This window comes from Eptatretus burgeri, chromosome 6 (genome assembly GCF_056783735.1).
Source record: "Eptatretus burgeri isolate ZD-2024b chromosome 6, Ebu_testis_v1, whole genome shotgun sequence".
Classification (NCBI taxonomy): Eukaryota; Metazoa; Chordata; class Myxini; order Myxiniformes; family Myxinidae; genus Eptatretus; species Eptatretus burgeri.
Window position 1 is genome coordinate 81,574,401 of NC_140966.1, and position 24,815 is coordinate 81,599,215.

General features: G+C 42.1%; 1 protein-coding gene and 1 long non-coding RNA gene across 3 annotated transcripts in view; one reads left to right on the top strand and one right to left on the bottom strand.

The window, feature by feature from the left end:
• Positions 1 to 5,145, top strand: part of LOC147025168 (uncharacterized) — a 28,699-nt gene extending 23,554 nt beyond the window's left edge. Inside the window, exon 4 of the long non-coding RNA XR_015059371.1 lies at positions 4,718 to 5,145. This is a non-coding gene — a long non-coding RNA (uncharacterized LOC147025168). The remainder of the gene's footprint in view (positions 1 to 4,717) is intronic.
• On the bottom strand, positions 278 to 24,180 carry LOC147025169 (serine/threonine-protein kinase PLK3-like). 2 transcript variants are annotated; one of them, XM_085885847.1, is made up of 9 exons: positions 23,928 to 24,180; positions 13,326 to 13,433; positions 10,508 to 10,624; positions 10,220 to 10,349; positions 7,438 to 7,525; positions 6,832 to 6,927; positions 6,165 to 6,366; positions 4,222 to 4,449; positions 278 to 580 (listed from the first exon to the last, which is right to left on the bottom strand). In XM_085885847.1, exons 1-9 carry the CDS (start codon positions 24,078 to 24,080, stop codon positions 395 to 397), a joined length of 1,308 nt encoding a protein of 435 aa, XP_085741973.1. In that variant the 5' UTR covers positions 24,081 to 24,180; the 3' UTR covers positions 278 to 394. The 2 variants fall into 2 exon arrangements, with proteins under 2 accessions (XP_085741973.1, XP_085741974.1); XM_085885848.1 differs by lacking the exon at positions 23,928 to 24,180 and adding an exon at positions 13,640 to 13,775.
• Between the last annotated feature and the right edge of the window lie 635 nt (positions 24,181 to 24,815).

Sequence of the window (24,815 nt, forward strand, 5' to 3'; positions counted from 1 at the left end):
CCACAGTTGAGAGACACAAAGGAATGAATGAGCTGAGAATAACTTGGTTCGGTGGAGGATTCCAAATTGCCTCGGTGTACTGGACACTAGCTTCGATAAGTGAGGAAAGGTCACAGCAGATTAAAAGTCTGAGGAGTTTCAAAAGACTGCACCTCTGCCAGATCTTGTTCCCAGAGGAAGCTATATTGTTACATGAAGACTAAATGGATTTTAAAATAAAAACAATTGCAACAACCCCCACGCCTGCACTCGTCCAAAAAACAAACATGACCAGATGTGCAATGCTTTTACATTTATTTCAAACTTTCATAGAATATTTTATTTCTATTAACATTTCAAATTTACAAATATGACAATTTACATTCATGGTGGGAGGGAATAAGTGCAAGGTCATTCATCTGTCCCCATGCACCATTTGGTGTCTGGAACAGGAAAAGAGCAAATACATTGACAGTTTGCCCTTGCTGATTGGTACCGTTTGCTCCATCTGCATTGGGGTACTGCCAGACAACTTCACTGGAATCAACTGGCAGGTCAGTGGCTTGTTGGGGCCTTGGACATTCTCGTCGCAGACGTTCGCCTGATGGAGACAGGAGGGCTTAATGGAAAATTGAATTTCATCAACAAAAAAAAAACCTGCGACACAAACATGAAATCGAATTTGCTAAACGAGATCACCCACACACCAGCCATTGCCAAAACCCATTAAAAAAAAACTCCAAATAACTTTTCCAATGAGTCCCTTACAAGAAACGGCAATGCAGGAAGATGCCATTCAGCCCATCAAAGCCTGTGTTATGGATGCCAACAGATGGTTGTTTGTCCGTGCTCTATCCTTTATAAATGCTGAGCATCCAGCATGGAAGCAGCACGTACCATTTTTAAAGTCTATGGGATGACTCGTTCTGGGATTGAACGGCTGACCTTTCAGACTCAGAGTGGATGCTACAACCATTAAGAAAACGAGACTGGTTGACGTCTGTTCTTAGAATTGCAACTTTCCTTGCCATTTGTGCCTTCGATTCATTCAACACTTTCTTCTTGTCCAATTATTCCTTCATATGCTCCATTGCAATATTTGCTTCGTCTCAATTTCACGTATGTTTTTTTTTTAAATGCATGGTCTTGGCTTATGGAAGAGTTCGGACACAATATAACAAAGGGGAAATGCCAACGGCAGTGAACGGGAGAAAATAGATGGAGACGGACAAACAAGGGATGCAGGTAATGATGAGGGGAAGAGGGGGGAAGAGGGGAAAAGGAAAATGCAAGGGGTGGACAAGATGGAGACATAAGCAAAATTTTTGGAGGGGCTAGGTGTGGGGGTGGTTTAAAAGATCATGGTTTTGGATAAGAGATGACTTGAGATGATGGTAAACAGCTGTCTTGAAGACCTGGAGGGAAAAATGAGAATGAAGAGAATGTGGAAGGTGGTTCCACAGGCAGGGGAAAAAAAAAAAAAGAGGAATAATCGAGTGGAGGTGAGCAGTGGTTCTGGATTTAGGCAGTTTCACGAGGAGAGGTTTGCTGGTGGACCGCGTGCATCCTGAAGATACCTGGGGGTGGACAATACATGGAGAGGGCAGAGGGTGCAAGACCAGAAATGAGGTTGAAGAAGAAAGACCACCAACCTGTCAGTGATGGCGACGTGATAGGCCCATAGACTCAGCTACATCACGAGAGATTCCAATGATCTTAAGAGCCTTGGTTTCCATGTTCGCCAAGCTGAGCAAGATGTGAGGCAGGGGAGTCAGCCCAGAGAGGAGAGCAGCACTCCATCAATCTGTGGATGAAGGCCTTGTAGGTAGGTAGGAGCTCAGGTGTGCCAAGGAAGGACTTTGCACGATGGAGGATGCCCAGGTCGGCATCTAGCTTCGGAGGACAATTTTGAAATGTGGCTTGCCCAAGATCATGGCTAAGAGTGAGACCCGAGAGTTTTGGTGACTGAACCTCTTTGAGAGGGTTGTTGAGAAAGTAGATGAGAGAGAAAGGAGAAAGGAGAAAGGAGAAAAGAGAAAGGAGAAAAGAGAAAAGAGAAAGGAGAAAGGAGAAAGGAGAAAGGAGAAAGGAGAAAGGAGAAAGAGAGAGTGTTCTCAGGATTGAAAAACTTGTTCCAAGTATTTGACCAGTTTGTGATTTTGTCAAGGTCTGAGGAGAGGGAAGAGGCTGTTGCCTATCTGTCTGTCAGAAGGATGAGGGATGAAATGGGTGGTCATCAGCAAAGAGATAAAGAGGATTTTCCAGTCATTGAAATCATTAATGAAGATTAAGAATAGGATGAAGAAAGGAATACGTTGGACTTTTTACAGCATTTGCTGGTCCATCTATTAAGAAAGAAAGAAAAAAAAATAACCCAGCTCCTACATGGTTGTTCAACAAATGAAAACAGGAATATCTTAAAGTTCCTCAAAAAGGAGAATTGTTCACACAGCAAGGATGAAATATTGAAATCACCAAAGTAGAACAGTAATTGAAGAATGGTGACAAAACACACTACCTTTGGAAACTTTACATGTTGACCATTTCAACGAACCAACTTAAAAAGCCTGACAATCATTTTCGTTACAAGGGTGATCACATTCAAATTATTTTTTTTAATTTCAAAACCGAGCTCTTAACAGAAATATTGTGCCCCAGCTGTGGAAAAGCGAGAAAACTGAAAGGTGTTTCGAGGACTGCTGCGAGGCAGAGAGAGTGCACGAAACACTTGAAGGCCAAAAATCAGTTTCACCTACTAATGTTGTACAAAGAGTAACATGATGCATTCAAGGGATGACCAATCAGGTGAACATCCACCACCATTCAGACTTGGGGGGGGGGGGGGTGGGTATACTCCTTTCTTGCAAAAAGCACTTTGGCCTGCTCAAGGCAGACCCTAACTCTAACCAAATACCCCTCTCCCTTCCCCCAGGTCACTGGTTTTTGAAGAAAAAAAATTTAATGATTTGAGAACCCATGCAGCATATTCCACAAGTATGTACTGCCTGGAACCTACTCACATGAATCCAGTCACAAAAAAGTCATAACTCAACGTTTTCCAACAGCAGCTTTCTTTCCCAATATCTTTACAGGAGCAGATGGAATCTTAAACTTTACTAAAAAAAAAAAAAAGCATTTGGAGGAGAGGTTCATGGCAAGGCAGACCAGACATTGGGACAAACAAACATCAAGGGAGCAAATGAACAAGGAAGGAAAAAAAAAAGCGAGGAAACAAATACACGAGCAAGTATTTGAGGAAAGGTTAATGGAGCCCAGGAAAGGTCATGGCTGATGGTGAGGCTGAGAAGTTCAACAGACAACCTCTTCCATTAGGTGACCAAGGAAATAGGTGGGTTCATTTGATAGATCCTTCAGGACCAACAGGGTGACACTGATATTTCACCGATTAAAGGACGATGTTCCATTTATCAGACCAGAGTGTATTCCTTCCCAGATCAGCAGACACACGCAGCTGCTGTCTGCTGCACATAGGGAAAAATGTATGACACAATGTGGAGCTCTCAAAGCATCAAGATAATGCAAAAAGGAACATAGGATTGGTCATTTATAGAGATGAGGAACACTGAGCCACAAAAAACTGCCTTGACGAAGCCTCCACTGGGAAAGGTGAGAAGAGGGTTCCATTGATAACATGTTGACTGCATGAATGGAAGAAGTCAGAAATCCAACAATGAAGGTAGTCTTCCCTGCTACAGGCAAAAAGAGCTTGGCAAGCCAAACAGGTTGCCAGACTGTGTCGAGTGCCTGAGATATGTCCAGAGAGACGGTTTTAGCCTTGTTTGAGATTTTGAGTTTCCAACCATTGCTGATAAAGGAACAGAAGTCCAGAGTTGAGTGAATGGGACAAAATCAAAACTGATGATCAGAGATCAGACCGTTTGAAAACAGGAAAGACTTGTTAACTTCATCACAAACTTCTTCATTTGTGACAGAGGTGCACATAATGTTATTATGGTATTTCACCACCAACAATCTCACGCCTATTTTCTGGAACCATACTTGCTACTCACCTGTTTTCTCAAAATATAATAATATAAAATCCCATACATGACAGAAACCATTCAATTAGGACATTACTGCGGTGTTACAACCATTACAAGTAAGAAGTCCAATTAAAAATAAAAATTAAAATTTGATAACATTAATGGTAAGGGTTATCAATCAAGAGATATTTAAGGTGATACAATGGAACAAGTGCAACGGCAAATCCAGAGGCCGAACCTGTTGGTCGCTTGCAGAGCTCTGGCTTGAACAGGTCAAAGTGTTTTTTCCAAATTCGGTCACAAGTCTCTTTACATCACCGACTTCAGGTTTGACTTTCTCTTTCCCATCCTGCTTCCTCTTGAACAAAGCATCAAAGGCCCGCCTCAGCAAGCTCTGATCAGTCTTAGCTGATGGTACTGGAGGAACAGAACTGAAGGCAAGAGGGAGTCGATCAGGAGTGAAACCCTGCAGTTTGGAAAGAAAACAAAATGAGGTGGCAACTTCGACTTTGGAGATTAAAGCATTTTAAAAAGGGAAGATCCTCAAAGATTAAAGGTGAAGGGGAAAGGGAAAGTGAAGGTTATTGTTGCAAGCTCGAGGGTGACAAATCAAGTGTTATAAGATTTATATTTCGTCCGTCCAATGTAGATATAATACGGAATATTGCATTTGCTTCATACGTTTGATGGAAGAGATCATAGTATGCTCTTACTTATTCTGTCCTCATCTTTAGTATGCATATCACCAAGCACTTCATGGAAGGGATTCAAGATTTACACACTAGAACCAGAATCCATTTCTTGGAGGAAGCTGTGCAAACACTGCTACGAATGAAGCTGACTGCAGGCAATCAAAGTTACCATGCCTCGATGTCTGTGCCCCACCCAAGACAATAAAATGATACAAGGGTTCCAAGATAGGTGTGATCAATTCAAAATGACAATCTTTGTAAAGTGATAGAGAATAATAACAAAAGACCATACCCTTTGAGACCTGGTTGAACTTTCTGATTGGCTAATGCTGATAGGGCTGGTCAAGGGAGCACTTTTGCCATTTAAACATAGATTTGGAATGTTTGAGATGAGATTGAGAGCTTCTGGTTGGAGATGTGTTGAACTAACCAAAGTTAAGGATGTGCGACCGAATCTGCACTCTTGTAAGCTGGTGGTCGAGTAGGACTTGGGGGGGGGGGGGGAGTGAGCTTGTAATCACACGTACAGACCTACAAACTATCCACGGTGACAAAGTAAATTGCAGAAAAAGAGTTCCTAATTTTCTACACACATCTGGAATCAAACAAAGCCCTCTTTACGTCTACGTTCTACCATGTATGGTTGATAATCTGCATGCTTGTACAGCCATATATAATTAATCAGTGTGAGTTTGTAATAATTAAGACTTGTGTAACAAGTTTGGATCAATATACAAGTACCAAGTAAATTGAAGATTATTTAAGGGAATTGCTGTTGCAAAAAACAATGTGGTTAAACAAGTGTATTTTTGTGACAAGGTTGACTTGAGGATGATCAACAATTGCAAGGTTGGGGGGAAGAGAGTAGAAATCTCTTGGCAAATCCTTATGATCGCATCACAGCGAGAATGTTGTTTGGACCTTGGGGCAATGGTTCATTTTACTGAGAAAGCCGATTAGGACTATCCCAATCCCCCGGCATGCAACAATACTCGTACGTTTGACGGCTACCCAGAAGTGATGAGAAATAAATGGAAATGGGTTAAAAATAACAACAAAAATTCGCACAAGGAAAGGTTTGGATCTTTTAAGCATAGCATCATTATGTCTGCAGGTGTGAGAGTCAAAACACCACTCAAGGTATTTTCAAAGGTGAAGCCTCTGTACATGTCACCACAAGTGTGCCAGAGTTTTTAAAAGCAACACCTTCCCTTTTCACAGGAATTCCTTGGCTAAAGACCATGAGTGCCTGAGCTAGTAGCTCATCCACAGCATGCATCGATGGGGAACAAGTCCCTCATACACTTGCTCTACTGTTTGATAAGCACTCAGACATTTTATCGACAACTCAAAGCAACAGGTAGACCATAGATATTTGAAAAGGAACATGATGTGGGGAAAGGGATGCAACCAGGATATTACAGTGAAGGAACATGTACAGGTTCAAAAAGCTCCTTTTTCACATTTTGATGGGTGGGTACAAGCAAACCTTTGTGAGGAAATCGTGAGAAAGGATTTCATCGAGGGTGGGCCGATCATCTGGTTGCTGAGTCAACATGGCGGTAAGTAGGCTTCGTGCCGATGGAGAAAGCAAAATTGGTAGCGGTGGATATGCAGCATGACGAATAGCTCGGTAAGTCTCTTCCAGGTCACGGCTTTCAAAAGGAGGTCGTCCAATGAGCAAGGTGTACCTGGAAGTGGAAAGGAAAAGAACATTCAAGTGAAAGTCTCGCTTAACAGGAAACCCTTTCGGGTGCTATGCACATCCAAAATGATCAGCAATCAGTGACCACTTGAAGGGTGACTGTATTCATGAACCTATCTGCAAAAAATAAAAATAAATAAAACATTTTATGGGAGGTGAGTCAGAGGATAAGTTACCCATAAATGGACACAAACATACTTAAAGCACAAGCTGCAAGACATTCCACTTGAATGTGGTCAAAGACCTTGATGACCATTGAAACACTGCAAATAATGAAAGGCTATGCAATACAAGTGATTTTATATCACAAGCACTGGTGTGCAAATAATAGGCTGCCCTAAACTTTGAAAAAGGAAGAAACAACTTTTTCATCAATGCACCAACAAACGCAATCCAAACAGTCTCTGAAGTGGCTGGACCAATCCCGGCCAATGCCGTGTGATAAACTCACATGACACAACCCAATGACCAGACATCTGCCTCAGGTCCATGACCCCGTCGTTCCAAAACCTCAGGAGCTAAATAGTTGGGAGTTCCACATACCGTGCTGAAATAGATCAAAGGCAATCAAGCATTAGTGCTGCCAGATTTTAGCAGTTGACGACCAAAAAAAAAAAAAAACAAACGAAAAGAGAGAGAAAAAAAAAACATCAAAATAAAAGTCAAAGGGCAAGCCATCAAAGAAGGGTATTGGACCATCAGGATTGGAAAGGGAATGAAACAAAAATAAATAAATAAACTTTTAAAAGGTGAGCACCACTAACTTTTCAGAGCAACGTGGGGTGTACCCTTAATGCTCCATTTAAGTAGCACCACCCAAATCCCAAAAGTGAGGGAGGATAAAGAGAACAAATGCAAATAACCTGGTCTCTATAATCACCATGACAGCAGGGGATGGAGGGTAACATTAATACAACATTAATTGATGAAAGGATTTGACACATCCGAAATGAGTAACACGAAATGGAAACTCGCATAGCCCAGAGTAAGTAAACTAAAAGGGAGCATTTGTGTATTTATCTGTCAATACATTTAAAGGGAGGACGACATAATCTACCGTCTGCGAGACTCTGGTGGACGAAGCCTTGTGGCCAGACCCAGGTCCCCAATCTTCACCTCCATCAAGCCACTGATGAATAAATTCGCTGATCAGAGTTGTGGGGAAGGGTAGAAGATTAAAAAAAAAACATCTGCATTACTATAGGCCATATAGATGCCACATATCTTTTCAATAGATGTGGAATTATTGTTCACCGCTCAACCAATAAAATCTCTAAATATCAATGTCAAGCCTTGTGTGATATTCTCAGTGTTCACACAGCAGCTTGGGAAAACAAAACCATGGTACCATTTCTAGTGAACCAAAGTATGACGATCAAGTTGGCTGCCCTTATACTGGCAAATGGACGAGACCGTGTTGAAAAGTAATGCCTCCTATAATTTTTATCCAAAACAGATAAAGATATTTGAATGAAACAAAGTGCAGTCTGCACACGAGTTCTTCCCACCACTGGGTGTGAACTTTGGTGATTCTAACACTCGACGTCTCAGTGCTACATTTGTCAAGATGGCAGAGAGCAGCACGATGTTCTCAGCGCTGTGAAGCATAAAGGGGGTGAGACGACCATTTTGATCCTGACAAAAGATTGTAAATGGAGTACTGTCACAAAGGATTACCAGCCATGACTTTGCTGCATCAGATTTTTGTCTTTTCCAAACTTTGAGAACATTTTTCTTCCAATGATGTCTTGGCCGCTGTGAAGTTAAGTTAGCAAGATGGACATTTCTATCATGACCATCACAAAACCATTTGAACATTGGCAGAAATATGTTTACTGCCATGGTGATTGTGTTGAGAAATAAATATGCATGATGGTAGAATCTGTCTGTTTCATTCAAATATCTATCCATCCGTTGGGACCATACTCTGTGCAGAGCATTGGTGCTGCCTAAGCAGTCTCCTAGGCTATTGGACACAATCCTGGACGGGTCGCCACTCCGACACAGGATACCAGCAAGCTGACACTCATTTTGCCAACCCTGGAAGGATGACAGGCAGAGTCAACCCCACCTGATATTAATTGAACATCTGAGGGGAATTTGAACTCAGGATCTGAGGATCCCAAGCCCACCACCCAAACCATTAAGCCAACAACAGGATATTCAAATATCTTTACCTGTTTCGCAGAGAAGGAATAGGAGGCATTACTTTTCAACATGCCCTCATATATAATGTTTTCAGCAGTTTATAGCGAACGCAGTGAGCTTCATCCTTAACACGTGCACATGAGAGAATAGGAAACAACAACAACACAATACCCTGGCAATTTGGAATCCGTGTCGTTGGCTATGACCCTTTTGCTTCCGGTTTTTGTCATGGGGAATAATGCATGCTGGGAGATAAAGGCATCGTCGGAGACATGAAAGACCCAAATATCATACATGGTATATATTTCCTCCACTGATTTTAATAAAGATATCTCCCGCATCATCAAAAAATATTTTTAATCGCGATTTACATTATTTTATCGCTGATTCCGAATCCAGGACGAAGTAATCGGAGATTGCGTATACAGTTGTGAACAAGTTATAGGTAAAGTCAGAAGCGAATGTAAGAAGAATTCTATGTTCGCTTCTAGTATTTATTTTTTGAGATGAGATCCTGTTCTTGGCGGTGTAGTTGTTGTGAAGGTAATGTTGAGGTAATATTAATTTTTTTAGATGAGATCCTGTTCTTGGCGGTGTAGTTGTCGTTGTGAAGGTAATGTTGAGGTAATAATAATTTTTTTTTTTTTCGATGAGATCCTGTTCTAGGCGGTGCAGTTGTCGTTGTGAAGGTAATTATTTTTTAGATGAGATCCTGTTCTAGGCTGTGTAGTTGTCGTTGTGAAGGTAATGTTGAGGTATAATGTTGAGGTAATATTTATTTTTTCAGATGAGATCCTGTTCTCGGCGGTGTAGTTGTTGTGAAGGTAATGTTAAGGTAATATTTATTTTTTTGAGATGAGATCCTGTTCCAGGCGGTGTAGTTGTCGTTGTGAAGGTAATGTTGAGGTAATATTTATTTTTTCAAATGAGATCCTGTTCTAGGCGGTGTAGTTGTCGTTGTGAAGGTAATGTTGAGGTTATATTGATTTTTTTTTTAGATGAGATCCTGTTCTAGGCGGTGTAGTTGTCGTTGTGAAGGTAATGTTGAGGTAATATTAAATTTTTTAGATGAGATCCTGTTCTAGGCGGTGTAGTTGTTGTTGTGAAGGTAATGTTGAAGAAATATTTATTTTTTCAGATGATATCCTGTTCTAGGTGGTGTAGTTGTTGTTGTGAAGGTATTATGTTGAGGTAATAATTATTTTTTAGGTAAAGTCAGAAGCGAATGTAAGAAGAATTCTACGTTCGCTTCTCGGCTTTGCCTATTCCATATTAATTTTCAAACAAGAGTTTATTTTTAAAAAAATGAACAAACAAAATGTGCTCCTCAACTGGCAAGGCCACCACTTGGCTGTAGAGTCATCCAGAGAAAGCAGTGCAAAAATGGGAAGAACAAGCTACAAGCTTCTGCCAAAAATGGGGAACATGTTATCATGGGTACAGGTTTGGCAATTTATTTGGTTATGGCGCCACACCAGCAGAATGCACGGTCTACAACAAAGTAATTTGATTAATGCTCGATTGGCAAAATGTTCTGCTTTCACTACATTGCAAGGTTTTTATTCTTCCATTCCCCTTTCCTAATAACATCAGCACCACTTTTAAATCAGAAGGTCAGATGGAGTGAAAAGATTCTCAAGAAGTTTGCCCTGTTGCAAACGACAAATGAACTTGTGTGTGGAGGTCGGTACCGAGTTTTAGGTCTCTGTGCACAAGGCCTCGAGCATGCAGGTATTGCAGGCCAAGCAGAATATGTCGCAAGCAGCATCGCGCGTCGGCCTCTTGCATCACGTGCCTCTTCCTCAACAGGTGAGCCAATGACTGCAGGACAGACCGAATGACCACAATTTTCCAATATCACTGCATTACCGTGCAACATGACATTGTCTTAGGGTCTGTAAAACCTCAGAATGCCAGACACCGGACTGTGGGTCCAATACTAGCAATTTTAATCACATTTTATCTCAAGCCTCACTCACCTGGTGGTTACACAGCTCAAGCAAGATGAAGATGCTGTCTTCGGTTTCAAAGTGCTTCTCAAACTTGACAACGTGCTTGTGGTGCAGCATCCGATGAACGGAAATCTCCCGCTCAACCTGAAGTCAGAGTTGAGGATGATTGCAGAAAGTAAGGAAGTTCAAGTAAGATGTAAAATGTATCATAACGAGAAAGAGCAATCAGATTACAAACCCTAATCAGGAGTTTTTTAGTGTTGTGTGCAGACGATACATTGACAACGTAGGTTTATGTTAATTTCGCAAACAGACTTTTTCAGTTTTATTGTGCAGATCCACGTTCCAATTGTATATACGCTAATAGTCGATAGATTTAGAACACCCACATTTTTCCAGTTTTGCTGAAATGTAAGCAGTTCAAGTCCAGTGAATAACCTGAAATGGTACAAAGCTAAGTGGTAAACTGCCAGAGGTTAAAAATAAAGTTTAGTTAACCAAAAACTGAAAAATAATTTAAATTTCAGTTGTTAATAAAGGCCCTTTTCAGGGAACAAGTAATGGGTTAGCAACTGCAGCTGTTCTGCAGCAATGGAAGTAAATTAAGCTTTGAAAGTTGATGCAAACAATTCCATCAGGTGTCCCAACTTTTGTTGATTAGTTACAAACCCTCTGTCTGTATAAAAGCAGTGTTGGAACAGATTGTGTTGCTATACCCTCTGAAGCATTATTTGGACAATATTTCACTGCATGAAGTAGTGTATTGCTATCATAATGGCGAGAAAAAGACAATTAACAAAGGAAGACAGACCGAGCATTATAACCCTTAAAAGTTTAGGTCTTTCCTTTAGGGAAATTGCAAAGAAGCCAAGGTGTCAGTGAGTACAGTTTCCTACACCATCAAAAGGCACTTGGAAACTGGAGGAAACTGTGACAGGAAGAGGTCTGGCAGACCCAAAGCCAGAACATAATCAGAAGACAAGTTTCTGAGAGTGAACAACTTGCGTGATAGGGAGCTCACAGTACAGCAGCTTCAAGCACAGCTTAACACTGGTCGAAGTAAGGAAGGCTCAGTTTCAACAGTGAAGAGAAGACTTCGAGCTGCAAGTTTTATAGGTCAAGTGGCAGTAAGAAAGCCATTGATAAGATGGCAAAATAAGAAAACCTGGGCCATGAAGCACCACCAGAGGACTGCTGAAAACTGGAAGAAGGTCTGATGGACCGATGAATCAAAATTTGAAATTTTCGGTTCATCACGCAGGGTTTTTGTACGCCGTCCAGTTGGCAAAAAGATGATTCCTCAGTGTGAGACATGAACTGTCAAACATGAAGGAGAAAGCGTGATGATCTGGGGTTCTTTTGCTGGATTCAGTCGGCAACTTGCACCCTGAACCAAAAGAGCTAGTACAGCATTTTGCAGCGCCATGCAGCACCATTTTGCCGATATCTGGTACACGCTGAGTTGGTCAGGGGTTCATCCTACAGCTAGATAACAACCCAAAACATACCTCCAGGCTATGTCAGAACTACCTGAGAAGAAAAGAACAAGACAGTAGGATTCAAATCATGGAATGGTCAGCACAGTCTCCAGACTTAAACCCCATCGAGCTGGTTTGGGATGAACTGGACAGAAGGGTGAAAGCAAAGCAACCTACAAGTGCAACACATTTGTGGGAACTTCTGCAACAGTATTGGGAAGAACTTTCTGAACAATATTTGATTTCCATTGTAGAAAGAATGCCACGAGTATATTCGGCTGTTATATCTGCAAAAGGTGCCTACTTTGATGAGTCAAAATTTTAGATTAAATTTTGTTCAACAAAACGATTTCATGATTTCTTTTTATCTGCAATTGTTTATTTGTTCTATGCTTTAATTTCAGAGTACATTGAAACATTAAACTGCTTAAATTTCAGTAAAAACTGGAAAAATTGGGGTGTTCTGAAACTTTAGACCGGTGGAGTATTTTATAGATACACATACTTTTATAGTACGTACTCAAATGGAAGACTAAATACTGCATTGGAGTCATCAGAAGGAACCTGAAGAAGTAAAGAGCAAAGATGGAGTCATCAGGAGGAACCTGGATAGGATTCGGGTTTCAGACACTACTCCACTACCCTCAAACCCATCTGGGCACAGCCAAATGAGCCTTTCAGAAAGAAATTCTGCTGGAATTTGCTTCTCCTTCGACAGGTAGACAAAGAAAGAGAGAAATAAAGAGTAGAAGAAATAAAAGAAAACAAAAAGCAAGAATTAGAATGAAGAAAGAGAATTGTGAAAAAAAGTAGACAGCGTGAAAGGAACAAAGAACGAAGATGTCAGGAAGAACCCGGACAGATAGATTTCAAGAGTTGGTGTCCAGGCTCAAATGCAGCAACAGGTACAAGCTACCGGAGGTCCATCAGCGGGGAGGTCCGACAGTCCACACAGCATCAGGAGGAGGAGGAGATTGGGACCATACTCTGTGCAGAGCGTTGGTGCTGCCTAAGCAGTCTCCTTGGCTATTGGGCACAATCCTAGACGGGTCGCCACTCCGCCACAGGATACAGCATGCTGGCACTCATTTTGCTGACCTCAGAAGTATGACAGGCCGAGTTAACCCCACCTGGTATTAATTCAACAGCTGAGCGGGATTTGAACTCAGGACCCTAGTATCGAAACCCCACCACCCAAAACCAGGCTAGACAGCTCAAAGGTGAGTGTGCATACTTTTGTCCTCCCAGCCCATGTGCGCACAAGACATTAAGAAAAATCTTCAGCCTATCAGAGTCAGGGCAAGGCCAGCCAAAATGCTTTAACGGTGTTGTCCAACCAAACTCTCATCATTGGAACATTTAATTACCTTATCCCTGTGTTGAGGCTTGGTAAGCTTGGCTCGAGAAATGACCTTCGCAGCAAACATACGGCCACTGCTCACCTCCATCAACTCATAACAGCGAGCAAACCCACCCTGAAAGGCATACAAGGCATACAGGGCCAGGTTAACGTTTGTTTTGCACAGAAATGCATTTATAAACAAGATTTAAAATTTAATCTAAAGAAAAAAAACGAAAAGAAAAAAGGATGTTTTTTTTGTTTGTTTTTTTAAAATAGGCAACATCCCATTACAGCACAACTTGTTATGACAGATAAATAAATTCAAAATGATGTACGTACATACAGATGAAGAGGTAGACAAGTCATGGAAAAAGCCTCTTACAGAAATCACAGAACAAACAAGCAAGACTATCCGTCACTTTTGGTGGTTTTGAGTTACTAGAAACACCCACTCCGCAGGCCGCTTGCAAAGGGAGTGGAAGAGGGGGAGACTGGGGTAAATATATATATATATATATTCTTCTTCTTTCGGCTGCTCCTGTTAGGGGTCGCCACAGCGGATCATCAATATGATCCGCATAGTGATTTGACACATGTTTTACACCGGATGCCCTTCCTGACGCAACCCTGGTTGCCTCTAGCGACACAGGGATATGGTACACCTATTTTAACCAGGGTATACACCGGCCCAGTACGCTGGTACTCATTTCGCTGACCTCGGAAGGATGACAGGCTGAGTCAACCCCCTGGTGTGTTAATTCAGTGGCCCAACGGGGCTTGAACTCCAGACCTTTTGGATCCCAAGCCGCTGCCCTAACCACTGCGCCAACACCAGGCATATATATATATTTGTGCCATGGCTAATAATTCCCGCCCCACCCGGTTTGCAGCAGCTGTCAGTAAAACTGCACTGTGACACATGTTCAGGTGAAAATCAGACTCCTCCACCTCTTGCGTGAGGGGTGGGTCTTTGTGCCCACGACCTGTCCCTGGGTATGACCAACATGTATGCAAAATTTGATGGCGATCGGCCCAGCCTTGTTTGTTTTTGTTTTTTTTCTTTTCTATGACTGGCATGTACACACGCACATGCAATTTAATATAGGAGGATTGGTGCCAGACTGGCTTCTGTTTGCCATTGGCAAGCATCGATGAGCAAACAGAACTCATCTTGATTGCTCAAAGTTGTAGAAAAACAAGCAAGCCTTCACTTTGGATTTAGGCATAAAACCACCATCACCAAGTAAATAAATTTTAACAATTGGGGGGGGGGGGAGAGTACAATAATTGGGTAATAAAAATGAGTAGAGTGGAGTGGAAAAAGGTTGGGGGGGGGAAGAGAAGAGAGGGGATGGAACTCAACAGCAATAATAACCCCACAGTGGAGGAAAGGAAAATCCCAATATTTCTTCATTGACCAAGTATGACTGTGTATGCAGGATATGCGAGATTACACCTGAGTTAAGGACAGAAATCACCCCCTTCGTCATTTGCACAAGTATGGACCTGTTTACTTTGGCCATGCCATCCTTTTAGCTTTAAACCAAGACTAGGCTTTCATTCCACACCCCGGTCTCCTCCCATTACGGCATTTCAATCCTTTGACCATGTGAATGGAATTGGAAACTCACTCAAACCTCGTTTTGCTTTCAGTGGCTTATTCACATTCCAAGTAGTTTTAATAACCATTGTAAAACCTCTGGCAGTACAACATGATTGGTACAGTGCTTCACCCTGCCCATGTGACGTTCATGAGACCTTCAGTCTCCTCGTTCAGATGATAAACTTTAATAAAACCGTTCCTCAACCTGAGTGAAAAGAGCATCACATGGCTGGTGTGCACCTTTTCTGCCAACAGCAACAAAATAGATTTCCAGTGCTGCTGTTGGGGCATGCCTCGGCCTGGCACAAGCACAAACCCAGCTTGGAACTCCCCTCCCCCAAGGTAAATAGAACTACAATGACTGAAAAAGCCATTTTGCTAAAGGAATATTTCATTCTATTATAAGAAATAAAAATAAAAATTGCAAAGTCTCAGCTCACGAGAGGTGGTAATACACTGAGAGTGGGGTAGTGGGACAACGTGAATACAAGGGGGTAAATGAACAGGAGGAGGGAAATGAATAGGGAGATACTATCCAAGGATGGATTTAAAATTTTAATAGTGGATAGAAAGGATTATGGCTGGGGTTGGAGGAAGACCTGAGGTGGTGGTGCACTGCCGATTTGAAGAGGGTTGGGTGGGATTGGGCACACTGAAGGAAAAAGGTCCTCAAGCTGGATAAGAGGGGGCGGGGGCAGGGCGACGAAGGCGTGGAGATGAGCAGCGAGTCTGGATTTGGGAATAAAAATAGTTGATAATTCCAGGAAAGAATAAGTGGTCTGAGGCGGTGACACACAAGAATAAAATGGTTAAAGTTATTTGCCATGAAAGAACACAGACCGCTGAAGTTTCGGGACTTCCTCTGCATTGGAGCAAAAGAGGGACGAACTGTAAGGCCCAAAACATCAGCACTTCCAAGTTATTTTATGGTGGATAATTTTAACCATTTTATTCTCCTGGATTTTGGTAGACTCACAGACAGGGCTGTTGGAAGAAAAACAAAGCAAAACCTTGGAGAGGCAGGGGAAAACAAAGGCCAACAACCTTTCTAAAATTGACAAAATTAAATGTACCAACTGAGTTTACATTCCTGTTGGACATTTCTCCGAAGCACTTGATAGGACTTCCTTTATTTAAAATTTATTGCAATAACGAACGAGCTCTCATGCTCTCCGAGCAGGAGTACCCTTCTCGGCCCACCTTCCATGGGCAATGTGCTGTGGGACGGTCGTAAAAATGCACTGAATAATGTCATTTTTGAAAGAATTTTTTTTGGTCAGCATATACTTCATCTGTAATAATAAGTGTGTGTGTACGTCTTTTCAGTGAGTCAGTGTGTCAGTGCGTCCATCCGTCTCCTCCATAACTGCAAAACCATGAAACCTGGCGGCCCCAAACCTTGCATGCAGACGAAGGGAACTCCAAGGTAGTACATGAATGGAAATTGGGTGTTTGAGTTAATTTAAATACCCCTTTTGAAGATGATTAATGGCCTTATTTAATTAGACCCTTTATTAAGGTGTCATCCTTGGTCAGCCCTTTGTCAGCTTCCTGGGGTCTCAATTAATTATTTTGTTTGGCCTGCTCAACAATTCCTCAACAGCTTCTTAACAACAACAAATAAAACGCTCAGGAAACGCGGCAATATTTAGGTGGGGCATGAGGATTCAGAATTAATGAATCAATATATAATCGCTTTCATAGCTTTGCTACAAGTTCCCTTCTTGGTTGACTCGGCCATTTCTGGAGGATTTATCTGAAGTACCAGAGCAATACCAAGAGGAGTTATGCGAGTTGCAACAACATGAGTCTGTGAAAACTCTTTTCAAGATCAAAGGAACCATGATGTGGCTGTCTTTGGAGAGCGAAAATAAATACCCAAACTCGACTACTTTGGCAAGGGAAGTATTGATAAATTTTCCATCATCTTATTTAGTCGAATGTGGATTTAGTGTTGTTACCGATTTGCTGCAAGAGAAATCGACTGGAAATCACGAAACATGGTGATTTAAGGCTGAAACTGACAAAATTGGTTCCTCGAATCAAATAAATCTGCACCCAGCGTCAAGGGCAGGGCTCCCATTGAAGTGAGTGGCAATTGAATAAAATTTGCAATAAAGCCTTTTGAATACATATGTAGTATATACTGTAGTGTCTCCACTCATGGTGGGGCGTACGATTTTTTTGAAAATCAAAGTGGGGCGTGGGACAAAAAAGGTTGAGAAACACTGCAGTAGACGGTGGTGTAAATGACTTTTTAAATCACAGTGGCTGTTGTTTCTGAAAACAAAATTACAAATTGACATTCAAGACAATGTTAGGTGATGATGTAAATGAAGTGAGTATATAAATACGTGCTCCGTTTTATTAGTTAAATCTGACAAAAGTTTTTTTAAGAGGCTGTTTGGGGAAAGTTGTTTCCAAAACTGAAGCTCAGTGCAGATGCTGCAGGTGAATGTAATGGCAGATGAAGGAATAGCAGGTGGGAACTCATTCATTCATCATTCATTCCTTACACCTCATCTCTGTCTCTGTCTGTCTCCAACATTCATGAAGTGACAAGTTCCCAAAGGTAGTTGTGTTGTTGTTTGGAGGTGGTTATGTTGTGCTCTGGTGTTTGTGTTGTGTTTTGCATCTGGAGTGTGGGGGGATGTGCAAATTGGGTGGATGGGCACTTTTTGGCGGTCGGAGCTGCTGCTGGGTTCGATTCCACAGTATGAATTTTGGGATTCGGCTCGGGTTGAGAGATTCCGGTGTTTATCACATTTTGGCTGTAAAACATGTGTTGAAATTAAATAAAAGGCACAAGCAATGGCATCTCTGGGCATTTATAAGCATTGTAGCTAGGATGTGATTAGCTCTAGGGTCTCTTGGCCGGAGCTGGTTTTCAGGGTTGGGCTTGGCGGTGGGTCCGGCTAATGGAGGGGTATCGTTTGTTTGCGCATTCTTTTGCACTCCGGGCGGTGTGTCCCCCTCAGAAAGTTCCAGTTCCAGAGTGGCTAAACAGGGTGGCAGCCACAGTTCAAGTCACATACCTCAAGGGAAGCCCATGTTATAATCTCTTTTAAAATGGTACATTCTGTTTGAAAGTGATGGGTGGTTTTGCGATAATGTTTGAATATGCTGTTTTAACGTACCCCATTTCATTCAATCATGTACTAATGGCAGCAGACAGGACCATCCCCCCTTTCCCTTCAAGTCCCACTCCTGAACTAAAGTCCAGAACATCCCATTCCCCCTCCCCACTTCACCACCACCTTCTTCACACCCCCTAACCCCATATGCATCGCGACGTTTGGTGAAGCGTCGCTCCCCCCCACAATTCCTCACTCTCCCTTCCAGTCTCCGCTCTCCCCTCCCCACTCTCCACTCCTTGCTCCCCTCCCCCTCTCTCTCCCCACCCACCTCTTTGTATTCCCTGTCAACAAAGTGACAGGTGGTATTTGCTTGTATCAAAGATAGAGGAAGACTATTTGTAATACCGGCTACCAATGAAGATTTGTAATACCTATTTCCGCCACATGTCAATTTTGGAGTTTTGGTGACATCCACATTTGCTCCATTAGAGTAAGAAAGACTTCTCAAGAATAAAAATCTTAGCTATTAATAATAAAAAATATATTATCTCGATTCATTTTCAAATATTTAGTCAGGTGTGAGAAAAACAAGTCCTTTACCTGCTGATATCAAATCTTGTGCAAAAAAAATATATACAATTTGACAAAAAATAAAAATAAAAACTTTGTTTAGTGTAAGCGGTACTGTCAGGTTCCTTCATCATTTCCGACAAACTCATCAATCTATTCTGTCCCCATCCCAAAATTATCAAATCCATAATTTTTCCCTTATTTGCCGTGTTTATGGGGCCGCAAACGCTCCACAGTTATCAAATTGTTGTTTGAGGATAAGTGTCCGACAATATTGGCACACAGCTAAATTGTAAATGCAATTTTCCCACATTCATGACTCACAATTTCACCTCCCGCTTGGACGTGTTGCAGAGTTTATCTCGAGCGAGACACTAAAGAGAAGACCGGTCCCATTACAATATGCATGCAGTGCCTTCAGAAAGTATTCGCAACCCTCGACTTTTGTCACATTTTGTTGTGTTGCAGCCTGAATTTAAAATGGATTATATTTTAAATTTTTTGTCACCGATCGACACAAAATACCCCATGATGACAAAGTGAAAACATGTTTTTAGAAAAAAAATTAAATCAATTAAAAATGAAAAGCTGAAATGTCTTGTGTCAATAAGTATTCAACTCCCTGTATAAATACTTTGTAGAAGCACTTTTGGCAGCGATTATAGCTTCGAGTCTTCTTGGGTATGATGTATCAGTTTTGCACATCTAGATTTGGGGATTTTCTCCCATTCTTCCTTGTAGATTTGCTCAAGTTACATGTGGAGTCTCGGTTAACAGAAATCTTTAAGTCTTTTCACTGATTTTTCAATGGGATTCAAGTCTGGGTTTTGGCTGAGCCACTCAAGGACTTTCACATTCTTGTTCTGAAGATATTCCAGTGTTACTTCGGCTGTATACTTGGGGTCATTATCCTGTTGGAACGTAAATCTTCGCTGCAGTCTCAGGTCTTTTGCACTCTGAAGCAGGTTCTCCTCAAGGAGTTGACTGTATTTTGTTGTAAATTTGTTTACAAAGCTGTAAATTCTGACAACTTCACTTTTCATTCTTGTACACTGGGGTAATAGTTACAGTTTTGGAGATGTACCTCAGGGGAGAGCATTCATTTACATGTAGAGCTCCCCAGAATGAGTTCTAATTTCATTAGTTTAGATGGTTGGTAGACCTTTGCCCCATGTCCAGGGGTTTGGGAGGGGGAAATGCATTGAGGTTAGTCTGACTATCCCTCATGTGATCTTCCCCCTCTCTTTCCACTTTTAACCTCCTCAATCCACTTCACGAAACCTCAATTCAACAACCCCTCCCTCCTTCATCCCATCAGTCTTTCCTTCAACCTCACAGTCGGTTCATTCTCGTCCTTCGGTCCATCTGTATCCATCTCCCTCACTCCTTGATGATTAACTACCAACCACCTGTTCATTGTCCCTCACCGAAGACAATTAATCCTTTAGACCAGTCGAATTACCTTCCTCTTCAAATTTCAATTCAATCGGATGAAAATTGAAGATTTTAGAAATACGACCTAAGTTGTTGACCTTTTGGTCTTTTGACTTCAAAAACAATAGGCTGATTCCTTATGACAAACTCTCCCATGTGATGAAGTTTCATGAAGATCAGCTTCACATTTTGACCTGTAGATGATAGACATAGACAAATAGACAGACAGAATAACAAAATTGACTAACCAATATACTTGAAAAATCTTTGCTTTTGCAAGTAACAAACAGACAGAAAGGGGTGAAAATATAACCTTCTTCACCTTCGGTAGCAGAAGTATTTATGCTATATAATAGTTTTTTTGGCCCCATCTCTCAATGGTGAAGAATCACTTAAAAAATTAAATAATTCTCATATCCAGATCCGGATTCGGATCTTCACCAAAATCAAATCAATTCATCAGTCAAACACACAACCTGTCCACCAAGTTTCATCCGAATCAGTCCACAACGTTTTGAGATATCGTGCTATATATGTATTAGTTTAGCTCCATCTCTCAATGGTGAAGAATCACTTAAAAAATTATCGTACCCGAATTCGGATTCGGATGTTCACCAAAATTGAATAAACTCTTCCTTGTCACACACCAAACGAGTCCACCAAGATTCATCCAAATCGGTGCACAACTTTTTGAGATATAGTGATTATATATATATATATTACATACATACATCATTATTCGATGATAGAAGGGGAAAAAAAAATCACTCAGAGTGATACTTGGCAAAACGGAACGGCACTCGGTAGAGTGCATACCTCCGCCAGGCTGAACAGTTTAAATTTTGTGTCCCACTGATAAGTCTGGATTCAGATCTGACCTAGCCAAAATCAAATCAGCCTGTTCTTGTCACCTAACCGACTCTTCCACCTTGTTTTGTTACAAGTCGTCCACAACTTTTAAAGATAACATGCGATACATAGTTTTAGTCCCATCTCTCAATTGTGACGAATCACTTCAAACTAGAGTGATTCGACTACACGCAATCGATGGCTCTCCCGCACAAACACTTGAGTACTGACATATTTGACCCTTGACCTTTATCATATCTGGCCCACAATCTAATCAGTTAATTGCCCTGTCTAGCTTTACCTTTGCACCAAGTTTGATGAAATTCTGTCCAATATTTCTTGAGTTAGGGCGTAAACAGTAAAATTTCAGAGTTTGACCTTGACCTTTATCACATCTGGCCCAAAATCTAATCACTTAATTGCCCCATCTTACTTTACCTTTTTGCCCAGTTTGATGAAATTCTACAATTTGCTTCTAGAGTTATCACGTAAACGAAAATCCGGACGGACAACCCAGAAACATAATGCCTCCACACCAAGGGTGCCGGAGGCATAAAAATTCTCGTATCTGGATGCAGATTTGAATCTTCACCAAAATTGAATCAATTAGTCCGTTTCACGCACCCAACCGGTCCAAAAAGTTTTGGGTGAATCCATCCGTAACATTTTGAGATATTGTGCTACATATCATTTTTGGCCCAATCTATCAATGGTGAAGAATCATTTGGGAAAAAAATTCTTGAATCTGAATTCAGATTCAGATCTTCACCAAAATTGAATAAATTCTTCCTTGTCACACACCCATGTCCACCAATTTTCATCCAAATCCATCTGCAACTTTCTGAGATATCATGCAATATCATGTTTAGCCCCATCTCTCAATGGTGAAGAATCAGTTAAAATTTAACAACTCTCAAAAAAGATCAAGATTTTGATCTTCACCAAAATTGAATCTATATTTCGTGGTGGCACTCCCAACCTGTCCACCAAGTTCCGTGTGAATCCATCCATAACTTGAGATATCGTGCTAAATATTGTTTTTGGCCTGATCTCTCAATGATGAAGAATCACTTTAAAAATTCTCAGATCTGGATCCAGATTCGGATCTTCACCAAAATCAAGCATTGGTGTCCTTGGTCAGTCTCCTACACACACAAAAAAACAAACTTCAGAACGATTGCTTGAAAACTGTGGCCAAAAATCATGTGACAAACAAACAAACAAACAAGCCGGTAGACGGCGATGGGTCGCCGAGCATGGAAACTATAAGATATAGAGCAAAATGGATGTCATATAGCGGATAGGGAATCACCTTAAGATTATGCATACCAAATCTTATCCAGTTCCATCTACTGATAACTACTCGGTATCCATTTGAATGAAAAGTACCGAAAATGCGGTTTGAAATCCCTAAAGTTCGAGGGGGTGCTGTGGGTGAACAAAGATCGAAATCGAAAATCTGGCTCGATCGTTTGTGCACAATGTATTCCAGACGATTAGTGCGAATTTTCATGACCATCCGACCATAACCTTAGGAGGAGTAGCATTTGGCGCGAAGGCACCTCCAGCTCTTGCATATTGTCGATTTTTGCACCAATTGACCTTTGACCCCTGACCTAAGCGAAATCGGTCAATATGTCCTGAGGCAAAGTTGTAGTACTCATTGAGTACCATGAACCTGCAAAGTTTCATTCGTATCGATGCACTCACCTGGTCGCTATGGGGCCTTCAATATTCGCCAATTTTCGCGCATACCCTAATTGTAGGGGGCGCTGCGGGTAAAGTATTCCATATATCACAAAAACCGGAATCTATTGGATAGAGCATCACCTGTAGATCATTCGTGCCAAATTTCATAACCCTACGTGTGACAATGGCTTTCGGAATTGATTTCGCGCGAACGGTACCGATTTTGAAGGTTTTTCGGTTGTTGCTGGGGAACCAAAGCGTCCCTAGCAACCATCACAATTTCCAAAGCACGAGGTCAGAAGATGTACCTACCACCCGAGTTTGGTCAAAATCCGCCAACGTTTACTACCAATTATGCTGATGACAAACGTACAAACATCCAAACAAACAGACAGAATTACTGACAATAAGGGTCACCTATTTCGGCGACCCAACAGGCAGACGTGACCGACCAACATATAATAAGCAGACAGAGAGGGAGAAAACAAGCTCTTTCACCTTCGGTGGTGGAGGTAAAAAGAATTTAAAAAAAGAAAAATAAAAAGGATCAATTTCCAGACTCGATGACGTGATGAAACGGGTGGAGTCTCCAGTCTCCACTCATGCTCTGGGGGGTGGGCGGTTCAAACCCCAGGCGAGTCAGACCGACTATAAAAATGGTTCATGCTGCTTCCTTGCTTGACGATCACCTTTAAATGGGTAAAAAGACACAACCATAGGTTGGCAAGAGGAACACACACGTTGGTGAGCCAAATGACCTCCTCCTGCATCGAAGCTCATTTTTAAAAAAAGAATAAATTAAATCCTCAAAGTCCTTCAATAAAACTGAGCAGGATGACAAAACAAAAATCGCCCAAAGCACCCCCCCCCCCCAACCAGATGGAAGTTAAGCCGGGTGTCCCATCTACCAGCATCACTCGGTGAACGTTAAATATCTCACAGTGTCTTTCGCAAAGCGTGGGGGGAGTTATCGCCGGCATTCTGAACAATTCCCGAATGCTCACTGTCCATCCGGTTCGTTAAAGACTGGGGCATAAAAACTTTCCCTGGACAATCCCAATTCCCAAGAGGTGGGAATAATAATTACTTGGGGCCGTTAAAGTAGTAACATCCATGATATATCCCAATCCGTCGGGGAGCGGCCCAAGTAGTACACGACAATGCGACATATCCATTCATCTCACTGTGCAGATCGCTAAACAAACTTGATATCCCCCCCAACGTCGTGCTCCAGGATGCAGCACTCCGTGCAAGCATTCACGAAAGCGTTGAGGCGAGCACGCCACCGAGAGAGCTCTTCGCTCAAGCGAAATTAAATGCAAGCAGGTGAGCCCGCAAGCAGCCATGATTTAATTAGGGACATCACCTGGGACTGGGAGGTGCGAACCGCGAACGGCGAACCCACCTTGCCCAGGAGGCGGCCACGGTAATATCCGTTCCCTGTGGCTGGATCCGTGACGATCCGGGAATGTAGAGGTCGCGACGACACGTGTCGCACCGAGTCGCTCGAGGCCCGGCGCTGGCCACCATCGGGCACTCCGAGGTGAGGAGGCTCCATGTGCTGTACGGGGGAAAAAATGGCTTCAAATCACGTCCACCCGCTCCCACTCCGAGGCACGAATTCGCTTCGGCGGTTCAACATCACCGGGAAACCCTGTCCAATATACCCTACGTCATGCGGTGTGCGAGCGCTGATTGGTCGAATCGGCTTTGGGCGATTCGTATAACTTTGGGTACATCATCATCATCACCATCATCACCATCATCACCATCATCACCATCATCACCATCATCATCATCACCACCACCACCATCACCACCATCACCATCACCACCATCATCACCACCACCATCATCACCATAAACACCACCATCACCATCATCACCACCATCATCACCATCATCACCATCATCACCATCATCACCATCATCATCACCATCATCACCACCATCACCACCATCATCACCATCATCACCATCATCACCATCATCACCATCATCACCATCATCATCACCACCACCACCATCACCACCATCACCACCACCATCACCACCACCATCATCACCACCACCATCATCATCAACATCATCACCACCATCATCACCACCATCATCACCACCATTACCATCATCACCTCCATCATCACCACCATCATCACCATCATGACCATCACGACCATCATCACCACCATCATCACCACCATCATCACCATTAACATCACCATTAACACCACCATCACCATCATCACCATCATCATCACCACCATCACCATCATCACCATCATCACCATCA

Excerpts from the sequence above, each read along its gene's own strand:
- LOC147025169 (XM_085885847.1), bottom strand. The coding sequence starts at position 24,080 with ATGGAGCCTCCTCACCTCGGAGTGCCCGATGGTGGCCAGCGCCGGGCC. Across the intron at positions 7,526-10,219 it reads GCACAGAGACCTAAAACTCG|CGAATTTATTCATCAGTGGC; the intron begins GTACCGACCTCC and ends AACTCTGATCAG. Across the intron at positions 4,450-6,164 it reads CTCACGATTTCCTCACAAAG|GGTTTCACTCCTGATCGACT; the intron begins GTTTGCTTGTAC and ends TCCAAACTGCAG.